Source organism: Gadus chalcogrammus, chromosome 1 (genome assembly GCF_026213295.1).
Source record: "Gadus chalcogrammus isolate NIFS_2021 chromosome 1, NIFS_Gcha_1.0, whole genome shotgun sequence".
NCBI classification, from domain to species: domain Eukaryota; kingdom Metazoa; phylum Chordata; class Actinopteri; order Gadiformes; family Gadidae; genus Gadus; species Gadus chalcogrammus.
In genome coordinates this window covers 14,546,388-14,559,900 of record NC_079412.1, presented here as the reverse complement: position 1 = coordinate 14,559,900, position 13,513 = coordinate 14,546,388, and the positions used below count along the sequence as shown (strand labels likewise).

At 49.4% G+C, this 13,513-nt stretch overlaps 1 protein-coding gene across 2 annotated transcripts in view; it reads left to right on the top strand.

The window, feature by feature from the left end:
- magi3a (membrane associated guanylate kinase, WW and PDZ domain containing 3a) overlaps positions 1–13,513 on the top strand; it is a 99,019-nt gene that overhangs the window by 69,811 nt on the left and 15,695 nt on the right. For both annotated transcript variants that reach the window (XM_056590989.1, XM_056590999.1), the window contains exons 6-10: positions 976–1,088; positions 1,570–1,627; positions 4,571–4,677; positions 9,359–9,562; positions 11,179–11,850. In XM_056590989.1, the coding sequence (XP_056446964.1) occupies positions 976–1,088; positions 1,570–1,627; positions 4,571–4,677; positions 9,359–9,562; positions 11,179–11,850 (1,154 nt within the window). The remainder of the gene's footprint in view (positions 1–975; positions 1,089–1,569; positions 1,628–4,570; positions 4,678–9,358; positions 9,563–11,178; positions 11,851–13,513) is intronic.

Below are 13,513 nucleotides of genomic sequence, written 5' to 3'. Positions count from 1 at the left end.
TGAAGCCCCGCCAACCTTGGCCTGTCCTCTGTGGTGAGAACAAACGCTTGTTTTCGCCTGTTTGCGTTGGAGCTCCCCTGCATTCTCACCTCTCGTCTTCACAAATGTTTGTGGTCGGTTTGACGTTGTCAAACTCTGTGTTGTTCCCACTCGCTTTTAAACCAAATTCCTTCATGGTCACCTCTACAAATCTAGTCCCAAGAGACGGCTTTGTGCTGGGCAACAGTGTTTGGAACAAAAGTGGTTTTGAGACGAATGACGTTTCTTTTTACCGCCGTCTCCACCCAGCCACCGTGGCTCGCAGCTATTTCATGTCCTGGATCCACTTCAGCGTTTTATTTGATGTGAGGTTGACGTTTGGGTTTGTTTTGTGGCCCATTTATCGGCGTAACGGGCCTCTGTTGTTTACTTTTGGTGTGACACACAGACAGCATTTGCCCAGCATCAACTGCTCGTCCCCACCCCATCAACAGGCCATTCTTCCAGCTGAAGAACCCTCTGACTTAATGGAGCTCTCTGGCTCCATCACGCTCCTCGTTCACCTTCCACTCACCCAACGTACCCTCCTCTTCACTGCTCTCCTCTTGTTTACGTTTCTGATACTGGGTCCTCCCACCCTTTGCCCCTCGTTGCTGATATCTATGATCTCTCCATATTTCTTTTCTTCCTCATTCCCCTTCATCTACACAGCCTAATCTCCAATCACAGCGGGAGGAGCTCCCTATTTAATTTCGTCATATTTAAAGAATGAAAGGGAAACAGTTTTTTACTGGCTGCTTGGAATCGGCCAACAGCCTCCGGGCAAAGTTTGCAATTGATGTTCACAGTGCAAAAGACACTGCTGCAAAGTCACTCATTTATGGTTCAGTGTTTTCAGATCGCTGTCTCTCACTCACTGGATCATGCTTCACTGAATCTCTCTCCCTCTCCCTCCCTCTCTCCCTCTTTCTTTCTTTCTGTCTTTCTGTGTCACAGCCACAACAGCAAGACCACCACGTGGCTGGACCCAAGGCTGGCCAAGAAGGCAAAGCCCCCTGAGAAAGGCGACGATGGAGGGGAGAGGATGGCAGCCCATCAGCCGGTTGTAGGTGGGTAGCACCATGTCCTCCACACACCACACCCGACCGCATGCATGCATCCAGTTAAACCAGCCCACTACCCGGGACCCCGGGTAATGCCCCTCCCTCTATAACCACTAGCAGCTAGTTACTGAACCCCTGTAGGGAGCTCATCAGTGGGATGTCTCTGTTAAAGGGCAGCCCTACAACCCCCCCCCCCCCCCCCCCCCCCCCTCTGGATAGTATCATGGAAATACACTCAGTTCTTCATGGGGCGCTCTTGCTACAGTACGCTTATGCAATCCACACGCATTCACAAGCACACTTTACTCATCAAACCCCTACCCCCCCCCAACCCCATGGAGGGAAGGGTGGTGTCTCTGAGAAGCTCTACAACTACGACTCCCATGATTCCAAGCTGTGCCGCTGGCGTCTGCCAGCGTGATCCCTTTCAACACACATCGTTATCGTGGCTGTTCAGTAAACTCTCTCTCTCTGTCCCTCCCCTCAGATCTGCCCTATGGCTGGGAGAAGATTGAAGACCCCCAGTATGGCAGCTACTACGTGGAGTGAGTACTACTTTGCTCTCTCAGCGCCTCCTGGTGGCGGCTGTCCCATCCGTGGGACATACAGCAGCAGAGTTAATCCTCATTAACATAATGGTCACCGTCGCACGCTAAATGACCCCTTCCTAATAATCCCTTCAAAGGGAAAACAATCACGCCTGCCCACTGCCAACATTAAATATAAAAATTATATTTTTATATATTACAACTCTGTTGCGCTCCCATGTGCGAATCAGATCTTATCGCGTAGTATTCTAACTAATAGAAATACTAATTACTACATTTCCATTTAAGACGAGGTTTGGACCAGGAACAATCCATAAGACTAGTATTTAGGCCAACATGTCACTCTCCATCTAAATGACGTTGTTTTAGGGGTCTGGGTTTCGTTTTCCTCCGTTGTCTTACCCTCGTAGTCCTCCCCCGGTTAAGTCGTGGCTACGATGGCTCCATTGAACGGGCCCTGGTCCAGCAGGGCTGCCACGCTTACGTCGGCGCCACTCAATCAGTGTCATGTTTGAAACGCTGATTAGCATAATGGACGGACACGGTCACGGAGGTGATGCATCGGGACGCCGCGGGCCCGCTGGTAATGGGTGGTGCGCTTGAGTTGCTTCTGCTGGCGGTGGTGGTGGTGGTGGGGGGTGTCTTGTCGGTTCAGGCTGTTGCCAGTAGGGGGGGGGATGGGGAATCACCGTGCAGAGTAGGGTTGTGAAACACCCCTTTTTTTTATGCTTCATTAAGTGTCCGCCGATATGAAGGCGCGCTCCGAGCCATTAGTTTTGACGACCCGGTGGTAGACGGGCGCAGACGGTTGGGGCTAAGCGGAGTGCGTGTGGTGACGTTTCATCCCTCTGGTTTCCCCTTAGTGTCGTGAAATGCACACTTAGTGTCCCTTTCACTGTGCATCTTGGAAATGGCCTGTACATGAAACAGAATTCAAACCGCTTTGACCTTGTTTTAACCCCCTGGTTCATAAAATTGCATGAGAGAGGGAGAGAGAGAGGGAGAGGGAGAGGGAGAGAGAGAGAGAGAGAGAGAGAGAGAGAGAGAGAGAGAGAGAGAGAGAGAGAGAGAGAGAGAGGCTTGATGCACTGAGTGTCTGACTGCACTGAGTTCTTTTGAGAGCCAAGGAGAGGAAAGAGAGGGAAGTTATTCCAATCTAATCAAGAGCGGAAACAACGGCGCAGTGTCTCATTTGAGTACCATCACAGCAAGAGGGAGGGCTCCAGAGAGAATGAATGAGAAAGGGCCCCTGGGAGGCGGGTTGAGGTGTGTGTGTGTGTGTGTGTGTGTGTGTGTGATGAGACCGTTTATTGCAGAAGAGGTCATACAAATTGTACCGCTTCATTCCGGGGTTTTTTGTCGCGCCAATTTTCTTGTTGTAATTGTTTCTGAATGGAAGGAAATGACGTGGACCGTGCAACACCATGCGTCATTCCTTCCCCGAACCGGGGGGCTGGAGACTGGAAGGCAGGGGTTACGGGAGGAGGGGGAGAGATGGAGAGGTTATTTAGAGAGGAAGCGAAGCGCTCCAGGGGCTTTGGAGTCATGCTGATAAGTAATAAACTACAAAGACTGAAAGTCAGAGCCAGAAAGTCGGAACCCTTGTGCATGCACACACACACGCACGCACGCACACGCACACACTCACACTTAGCATTAGCGTCTCCAGTGTGATGACTCATCGCACATCATGGGTACATTTATAAACATGGGTCCCAAGGCCCCCCCACAGGCAGATATGCCCTCAGAGTAGAAGTGCAAACTGCCATGGAAAAAAAACGATCTTCCACGGAAATAGGGAGCTACATCTCTCTCTTACATGCTTGCAATAACTTTGCCCATTTTAGCAAAACTTCCGCCATGGAATTTCCAAAAATGGAAAAAGAAAAGTTTGGAAAGTTTTAGAAAAAAGGGATACACTGTGAATCATAGGAGCAGGTGCAAGGGGCGTGGACGCCCTCTGTCAAAACTCACGTACCCCTTGCTAGAGTCGGGGTGCCAGCCAATAGAAAACCACCACTCTAGAAATCGTTTTTTAACCGGAAATAGCCACATTGTTGAAGTAAATTTAGAGTAATTATTGAGAGTAAAAATAATCTGCGGTCAGATTAGCTTCTAAGTAAATTTACTGTTTAGCAACAGCAGTTCTGTTCGGGTGAGACCCAACACTAGGGTTTTCAAAAGGAAATTCAATTTTGGGTTCCCTTACCATTTGAACCCATTCAAATTCCATCGATGAAATTATTGGAAAACTGGGAAACTATAGGTCTTGCGAAACATCACCTCTGTTCCTATATCCATTCCTTCTTTTGTATAATGAGGTATATTCTCTCTAATGTTCGACTGTATCGTGAGTATTAGGCGATTTCCTAGCATGTGTCCTGGGTAACACTCCGTTCGGATCGTGGCATTAGCACGGCTGTGTACAGTGTTACCAGCTTGCCTACCCGCAGTATCTTCCCTGCTCTAAGTCTTAACAACGCGGGTCTCCACAGGCCATCGGTAGGTTTGCATGAGTGGCAGAGACAAGAAACAAGGCTGACAGAACCGCCTTTCTGTAGACCTGGAGCTTGTTTCGATTTTTGTTGGATATAATATATATATATTTTTAACTGCTACAACCTTTGACAGCTATTCGAAAACATTACAATTAGGAGGAGAATGCAGGCTAACGCCACATTTTGCTTTTTCTGTGTGCTGATTTATTTTCTGTTTTGGTGAGAGATACGTCGTGTTGATTTGAACACAGTCGGTACGTGTTCTTTAGAAAAGAGACTGTGTATAAACACCTGCTGGCAACATCCACTGACAACACCCGCCGACACTAACACGCTGCACCGCCCAGCCCCCTTGTCTTTCCTCCATAGCGATTTAGGGACCTTATTAGACACATCTTTTTAACTGGTTATTTCCATCTGTCCCTCCCTCCCTCTGTCGCAGCCACATCAACCAAAAGACCCAGTTTGAGAATCCGGTCCTGGAGGCGAAGAAGAAGGCGACAGTGGACACGCCCCCTTCCAGTCAGCTGACCCCGGCCACGCCCCCCGGTGAGTCAGCGCCTGCCGAGTCACTGATTGTGAATCCCTTGCTATTTTAGAAACGTCATTATAACTAAAAACCAATGTTAAATAATAAACATATAAATTATTAAATAGCATTGGGACGGCCATTGTGAGTCAGTCTGTACGTCTGTTGTACGGTCTCTAGTTCACTCAATCATGGGTGGGATGATTGTATAGGCTTTTGATGTGTTAACTGGCTTTCATTCCCTGCTATCGGTGAATATGTGTGTGTTTGTGGCAGTTTGTGTGTGTGGCAGTGCATGTGTGTGGCAGCGCGTGTGTGCGGAAGCGTGTGCGTGCATGTGTGCAGAAATGCATGAAAAGAGTATTCCGTCCCGAGGTGGTTCATGTTTGATTCTACAGCCTTCAATGGAAAGCTGTGTCCTGCATTCCTGCACATCATGTGTTCTGCTCAAAATGGTCTGTCTTCTGCGGTCAGATTAGCTTCATTTGAAGTGGTTTTGGTTAAGTCCAGATATCCAATGCCATTTGTAAAATCTCTCCTTGCTCACATTCGGAGGCTTTGCACGTGGTTTGATTCAGCGTTTGAGCCTGGCAGCACCGCCAGCTCAGAGCGGTAACAGCAGGGGACCCCCGCCTGCCATAGCATTGTATCTGATGTTCACCGTACTCTGAATAATCCTGAATGTTAATTGTGGGGGTTGGGGGCATAGTTGACTCTTGCTGTGCGATCTGAAACTAACCTGCAAGTACGTAAGCGCTTTGTGAAAAGGTCAGTGTATTCCTTTGATGGTGTTTTTCCTCCACCACTTCCCAGAACATCCCCAGCGGTTGAGTTATGTCGGTTATTTTCTGGAGGAGTTTAGGATATGGAAGGTCAAGGTTTTATAACTTTCTCTGCCTCATTCTGAATTGTTTTTAGGATAATATGTTTGTATTGAGTAGGTTTTTAGTTGGTTAATGATGTACAGACAATGCCGGAAGCGAATTGTTTTAATGTTGTAGGCCACGATGGAAGTCATAGCACCATTCTGCTAATTGCAAGAGGCTAATTTAGAACAGGCAATGAAACTGGTATCTGTTTGACTGTGTCTATCCCCTGGCCCAATGACCAACAGAAAATTCCAATGGCTGTGTCCTTTCTAACCCCATATCTACGTACCGAAATCCCTAAACAATTCAGCGATATCAACATACACATTCTAGTTTAGTAGTTTACTAAAGCGAACCCATTTCAATATAAACACCCACATAACTGGTTTGAGATATAGCCTGGCGGTCGACTAGAATAATGTTAGCCGCTTCCAAAGTTCAAGTTTTTGTTTATGCCATTAGGAGGAATACAGACGGAATAGCTGAAAGATAAACTCTCATCGTCATAAAAACATCCGAAAGGAAACCGTTCAGATGTTTTTAGCGGTTGACACGCTGCTGATGAAGTGATGCGGACGGAGTAGTAGCTGTACCTCCAGTACTTCGAGCGGCGTTGGAGGAGTTGAATTATGCAGCAGGGCGCATCACTTGGGGGTGTGGGGAGTCATTTAGACAAGGAGATATGCAAGGTGGAGAGCTCCCCTTCATCTTCAGCCCCCCCCCCCTTCCCAGCCCTGCACGCTCGTTCACTGGGAGAAAGAAAAAGATATCTCTACAATAGACGCAGTCGAACAGAAAGGAAAGCGGAGAGAGGAATAGACTGGGAAAGGGATGGGGGTTGGGGGGGGGGGAATTGAAGTAACGAGCGATGACTGGGCTTCTAAATTGGCGGGTGCTTCTTCGTCCTCAGATGTCTAAATTACATTTCTATTTCTGTGGGCCTCTGACCGCGCCCGGTCCAGAGATGAGCTGCTCCCCTCTCTCCGAGGAAGCCTCTGTAATGAGGGAGACCCGCTCGGTGCTAATAAGGTTAGCGAGTCAGTGACCGACCCCTGTGTGTCACACACACACACACACACAATCGGACATACACGCACATACTTACACAATCAGTTACTCACACAATCTCACACACACACACACACACACACACACACACACACACACACACACACACACACACACACACACACTATTAACATTCAAACTATATCCCACCACCCCGAGGTACCAACATAGACACTTCCGCTCCTAGCACCTCGCGTGCAGTATGCCACTCCGGCACCAATTATGATGTGAATTCAGCCCCCCCCCCACCCTCCCCCCACCCTCCCGCCCCCCTGAGAATAGCTGGTCTGCACCTCAATGCCTCCATAATGAGGAGGAATGAATGAATGGTGAGGGGCGGGAGGGGGATGAGGTGTGGGCTCGGAGCAAACGTGGGCTCCGCCAATGACCCCCCCCCCCCCCCCCCGTGGTGACCTGCGCACGACCAGACTCTGACCGGGCCTAGTAATTACACCACGTATGTAATTATGCATGTCTTATAATCCCGCTGCCCCCGAGGAAATGGACTGGGAGGCTTTTCTGGGCCCAGGGCTCCAAGAACCATGCGAGCTGGGGCGATTTCATCTTCTCTCTCTCTCTCTCTCTCTCTCTCTCTCTCGGTCTCTGTCTCTGTCTCTGTCTCCCTCCCTCTCCCTTGGTCACAGTGAGATGGTGGTGGTCGAGCCGTCAAGGCTGTGTGTCCGTCCAGTTATCAGAACATAATGCACCAAACGCAGCCACATAGCACTGGTGAGCACCACGGCCCTCCTGGACGAGACAGACGGTCAGCCTCCGTTGGCCGGTGGTGGTAAACAGCCCTCCAATACTGGAGACAGAGGAAACATGGAAGTGTCATGTTAATCACACTGACCCGCTCCTTCTCCCTGATGCGGTCAAAATCCATCAGCCAATTTCGTCGCAATTATGCAAATCGGAGGGAGAGGGAGGGGGAGGGAAAGAGAGACGGAATGAGAAAGGGCCCTTGGAGGTAGTGGGGTGGAGGGAGAGGTTAGGACTGCGGTGGGCAGGGGGAGTGTCCGTCTCTAGCTTCCCTAATGAGATTGATGTCCTCTCATTTATCAGTGTGAGAAGTGTCTGTGGAAGACCTCCATGCAGCCACAGCAGCAGCAGGCAACAGGCTGCACTCCGACGCAAGCGCCACAAACACGGACGAGTGAAGCGGGAATGGAGTTGTCCCTCATTCTGTCAAGGCTAACTGCATTTCTCTCTCTCTCTCTCCATTTCCCTCTCGGTCTCTCTCTCACTGCCTCTCCCTCTGTCTCACTCTCTCCCTCTCCCTTTGCTCTCTCTCTCTCTGGCATTCTGTCTCTCCCTCTCCGTCTCCCTCGCTCTCTCTCTATCACTCTCTCTCTCCCTCGCTCTCTCTCTCTCTCTCTCTCTCTCTCTCTCTCTCTCTCTCTCTCTCTCTCTCTCTCTCTCTCTCTCTCTCTCTCTCTCTCTCTCTCTCTCTGTCTCCCTCGCTCTCTACCTCTGTCGCTCTCTCTCTCCCTCTCTGTCTCCCTTGCTCTCTCTGTCTTTATCTCTCGCTCTCTCTCTCCCTGTCTCTCTCTGTCTCCCTTGCTATCTCTCCAGCTTGTATCTCTTGGTTTTCCTCACCATCATGTGAACAATTTGGTAAAATGATTTTACCATCTGCAGTGCAGTTATTGTATTTATTGCCTCTACTGGGCAATAAATAATTGAAGTGACCTGATGGACAGTAAATAGGGACAGAGATCAAAATAGAGACAGAGGGACAGAACACAATTCTCGGGGAGCATTTGTATGCGTGTATAGGCTTCAATATACTTACGACATCAGAGCGTTTGCATCGGCTGTTTTGAAATACTCGATTTCATCAGAATACGATACAGCCATCGCCACCGTGTGGGCTTTTCCTTTGATGATACCATGAGTCTCCAAGCTTCAAACGTGGATAATCCCTTACAATTATCGCAATACCTTGCTTCAAACAAGCTCATCTTGAAACATACAATGTGGGATCCAATAGCATTGTACAGATACCAAAAGGTAACATGCACCAGATACTGATGTCCTCACCCACATCTTAATGTTGACCAATAGCTGTGTATGGGGGTGCGTGTGGGGAAAAGTTTGACCATCTCAGCTGCGCTCACTGCAGCCAGAGAAAGCAAACACCCCGTTTTTGGCTTTGGTCAATATGTCAGGGCTGTCTGTGGGTGTGTGTGTATGTGTGTGTGTGTGTGGCACACTGAAACAAGGCTCCATGCATGTTATTTAAAGAAGCGTAAGGGTAATTAGAAGCTGAGGCTGACATCCTGTCACCGTGATAATGTTGTCAGGGCGACGACAGATGGCTGACACAGTTTGGACTGAACAAAGAGTGTAAACATTCAAGCATGCATGTCACTCGATACACAACACACACGCTCCCCTCCTGAAATAAAAAAATAATAATTAGCTTCCAGTTGATGTCGTTTAAACTCATCCTCAATAAACATCTATAAAACTGCCATTACAATTTATTTCTCCTAATCTGACTCGACATTAGCTATGCATTAAAAGGCAAACAGAGCAAATGTGCTGCGTCGAAATTTAGCCGGTGCTATTTTGGAGGCCTGACGATGTCTCTCTCTCTCTTCCCGACGAGCTGGCTGGCGCCTTGCATGTCTGACGCAGCCGTCGCCGGGTGAATGTGTGTGTGCATGTGTCTGTGAGTGTGAGGCGATATTGTCAAGCGCTTTGGGTGGCCACTGGCTAAAACAAAAGCGCCACATAAACCGCAATCCCTTTACGGTTCCAGAGGAGGCGGGCCGGGCGCTGGCGGGGCGGGTGTTCACCCGGGACCCGGCCCAGCTGCAGGGGAACGTCCTGCGCACTGCGCTGAGGAAGAGCCCCCTGGGCTTCGGCTTCACCATCATCGGGGGGGACCGCCCCGACGAGTTCCTCCAGGTCAAGAACGTGCTGGCGGACGGCCCCGCCGCCCACGACAACAAGATCGCCTCCGGTAAACATACAATCGTTGATCTATAGTGTGTGTGTGTGTTTGTGTGTGTGTCGGCGGGTGTGGGTGCATGATTGTGCGTGTGGGTGTTTGCGTGTAAATGCCAGATGCATATGGGTTAGTCGTTTTTTTTGTGTATTTGTGTGTGCATTCACACTCTTATGTGTGTATGTTCATTTGTGTGTGTTTATTCAACATGTGTGTGTGTGGTTGTGTTTGTTTATGTATGTGTGTGTGTAAGTGCATGCATGTGATCTATAGTGGGTCTGTGTGTGTGGACCCTGGGTCGAAGTGTTTCGGTCTGACGCGTGGCCGGGCTGGTTATTATGAAGCGTTGCCGAGTCAAACAGTTTCAGGGTGAATCCCAAATGAGGAGAAACTACCGTAGTTTTGGGGAAAAAGCGATGTACAAGCATGCACTAAGTTAGATGTGCATGTTGACACACACACTGTTGCATGCCTTGACCTGGACTGAGAGGAAGCTCGCAGAGGCACTGCTGTGGCTGTCAAGTTGTTCAATCTCTAAAGTGCTGCACTGCAGAGCACTGACCCCAACACCCACTAGTGTAACATCTGTCACCCCTGCTCCTGTCCACAGCAGGACTCCCATTTATGGAGAGCCATAATTCACTTGCCTCAAGGCTTGCGGTCTAGGCCATGGGGGTTATGAGTTGTGAGATTGCCTTATCTGATTCATAGCTATTTATTGTTTATCGCGTCGCTGGAACATGGATTGCGATGCTAGCAGGGTACACACGTTGGCAGCATGGCTACTCTATGATCACCTGATCTGTGATTGGGGTAATGTGATGAGAGCGACAGAGTACAACAAAAAGACAGAGTGCAATTTCCCTTAAAATGTAACCACAACTCTTTTCATTTTCATATTAGCAAGCCTTCAGGTAGTAACATCTCCTTGTTGCTCTTTGTTGGATTTATGACTACAGGGATAAATGGACGCTTAGTGACACCAATATGTAAGCACTAAAAGCATCAACCCGAGCAAAAAGAAAATTTAATAATATATAGATATTCGACCGCACACAAAACAACTTTTCTTAGACAGGAATTAGGAATGATATCTCAACAGATGACTCTCCCTGCTGTTCAACCCACCAGCCAATCTGCCACTTTCAATGTTTATTCTCTCAAAACCTTACTGAATACAATGACAGTTTACCAGGATTTTTGTCGGTGTGGTGAATGGAGAATCTAAACCAGTCTTCTGGTACTAAGAAGCAGCTTATTTAAATAGTGCAGCATTTCCGCATCAATAATTATCGATCCTATCTTCATTTGTTGACCTTCTTTGTATTATTGTTCTGCCCTGTTCTTTTTTGAATTGTATTATTTTAGTAACACCGATTTTTTGAAAAAGTCACAAAAGGCCAAAACTTCCGTTTGGGATAGTTAACGTTTAAAAAGATTTTTTTTTTTTAACACTTCCTGCATCAGGAACTTGTTGTCCGTTCTCGTCAAATCTGTCCTAAAATCCATTTAACATTATTTGGTTCATCGTCGTCCATGCTGGCACAATGTTCTTCCCCAGCATAATGATGGCGATGAGGCGATGCTCGACATAAACAACCCCTACTAAGCCCCTGCCCTTTGACCCCCAGGCGACGTGATCGTGGACATCAACGGCCTGTGCGTACTGGGCAAGACCCACGCCGACGTGGTGCAGATGTTCCAGTGCATCCCCATCAACCAGTACGTGGACCTGGTGCTGTGCCGCGGCTACCCGCTGCCCGCCGACACCGGCAGCGGCAGCGACGCCTCGGCCGAGGCCAAGGACCCCTCCCAGACCCCCTCCCCCACCGCCCGGCCGGACCCCCACCACGACGTCCCCGACGGGGGCGTCACCCTCCCCAGGCAGGGCGCCGCCGTGGCCAACGGCGGGCGCCACCACCACCACCACCACCACCACCACCACCAGCATCATCCACCACAACAACCAGCGCATCACCCGCAAGGGCACCACCACCAGCACCACCCGCAACCCCCCCAGGCGGCCCCGGAGGGCCCGGACCCCACCCTGCTGCAGCCCGAGCTGATCGGCGTGCCGCTGGTGAAGGGGCCCGGCGGGTTCGGCTTCGCCATCGCCGACTGCCCGCTGGGCCAGAAGGTGAAGATGATCCTGGACGCCCAGTGGTGCCGCGGCCTGCTGAAGGGCGACGTCATCAAGGAGATCAACCGGCAGAACGTGCAGACGCTGAGCCACGCCCAGGTGGTGGACATCCTGAAGGAGCTGGCGGTGGGCAGCGAGGTCAGCGTGCTGGTGCTCAGGGGAGGTGAGTGCTCACGGCCGGGTCGGGTCACTGTGAGGGGTGGAGGGACCGCTGTACTCACGGCCGGGTCGGGTCACTGTGAGGGGTGGAGGGACCGCTGTGGTCACGGCCAGGTCCCGTCACTGTGAGGGGTGGAGGGACCGCTGTGGTCACGGCCGGGTCCCGTCACTGTGAGGGGTGCAGCCCTCGATCACACAAGTCTCAGAAGGGCTCCCAGGCACCCACGTTGTAAATTTACATTGACATTTGTGACAGTTAGCAGACACTTTTACACAAAGCGACTTGTTAACGGTTAATGCGCATATTCACACACCGACGGTGGAGTCAACCATGCAAAGTGACTGCCAGCTCGGCAGGATTAGTTAGGGTTAGGTTTCTTTCTCAGGGAAACCTCGACACTCAGCTAGGAGGAGCCAGAGATCGAACTAGAAAGCTTCCGGTTTCCAGCCAACCCGCTCTACCTCCTCCTGAGCTAAGCCGAACCCGCTCAGCTAAACCTTTGATATTACACGATCGGAAAAGCTTTAAAATGGGAGGAATCCATGAGCATGAACGTGGAAGTGGGATTGCTCCATCAGGGGGGGACTGTGAGGGGTGCAAAAGGTGGCTTGTTTGAAATGTCTGGATCGGTACCTGTTGCTAAGAGCCAAACTGAACAAACAAAGTCTGTAGCAACATGAGATTATGCCCCCTGCTGTTGGTGGAGTGTCACAGCCTGACCCCTTAAAACATGTTTCGATTCATTCTTCCAATATTATCTCTGTACTTTCCACATTGTGGCTTGTCGCAAACAAAGCAGGTACTCACACTGAGCACAGAGAGAAAGAGAACACAGTGAAAGTGTCGCTGAGACCAGACTGTGATTAACAGACTACCCAGAGGGGGGAACTCAATACAGTTATACTTACACGGTTATACTGGGCCCAGCGTTGACTACAGCTTGTAAAGTCATAAACTTAATGATAAATAACCGAAGGGTATTTTATGGCCCCGCCATGAGGGAGGGAGACGCCTGTAGTCATGCTGGACGCAAACTAATGCCACGCGGAGCAGCCCCCATTCTTTAATAAAGTTAAGAGTTAAATTTCACGCTCCGATCCACTCCTCCACCTGCTCTCCGCTTCTTGCTTTAGATCTTCCTCCCTTACATGGAGGTTGCCATGGTTACCATGACAGAGTCAAGCTGGCAGTAGGGGTCTGCCTGGGAGTCATGGGAGATACACCTGCGCTCAGAAACACAGAAACAAAAAAGAACAGAAAGACAGAGTGGGAACGGTAAAGCATCTGTTTTCTTATTAGGTCGGGTCAATTACACAAAACAAAGGCAGTCCCATGTGTCACGCACAAATGTAATCACAAGTAATGCCCAGGGCCAACAATGTTTAAAGAATGTATGAAACAGTAATACAATTATGAAAAGTTAATTCACAAACATATGTGTTAACACATTAACAATAAAACGAAAAACAAATACATAGAAATAGAAAGAAAGAAATAACTCCAAGAAGAAAGCAAAGTGAAAAAAATAAAAAACCATTAGCGTAGTGCATCTCCCCCTGCTCCTGACATGGCAGACATCTCGCAGGGCGGATAATCATCTCTCTCTCCTTCGGCTCCCGCTTCAAAGAGAAGGTGGTCGGTGATTTTGAAGAGCTTGTTCCATTTC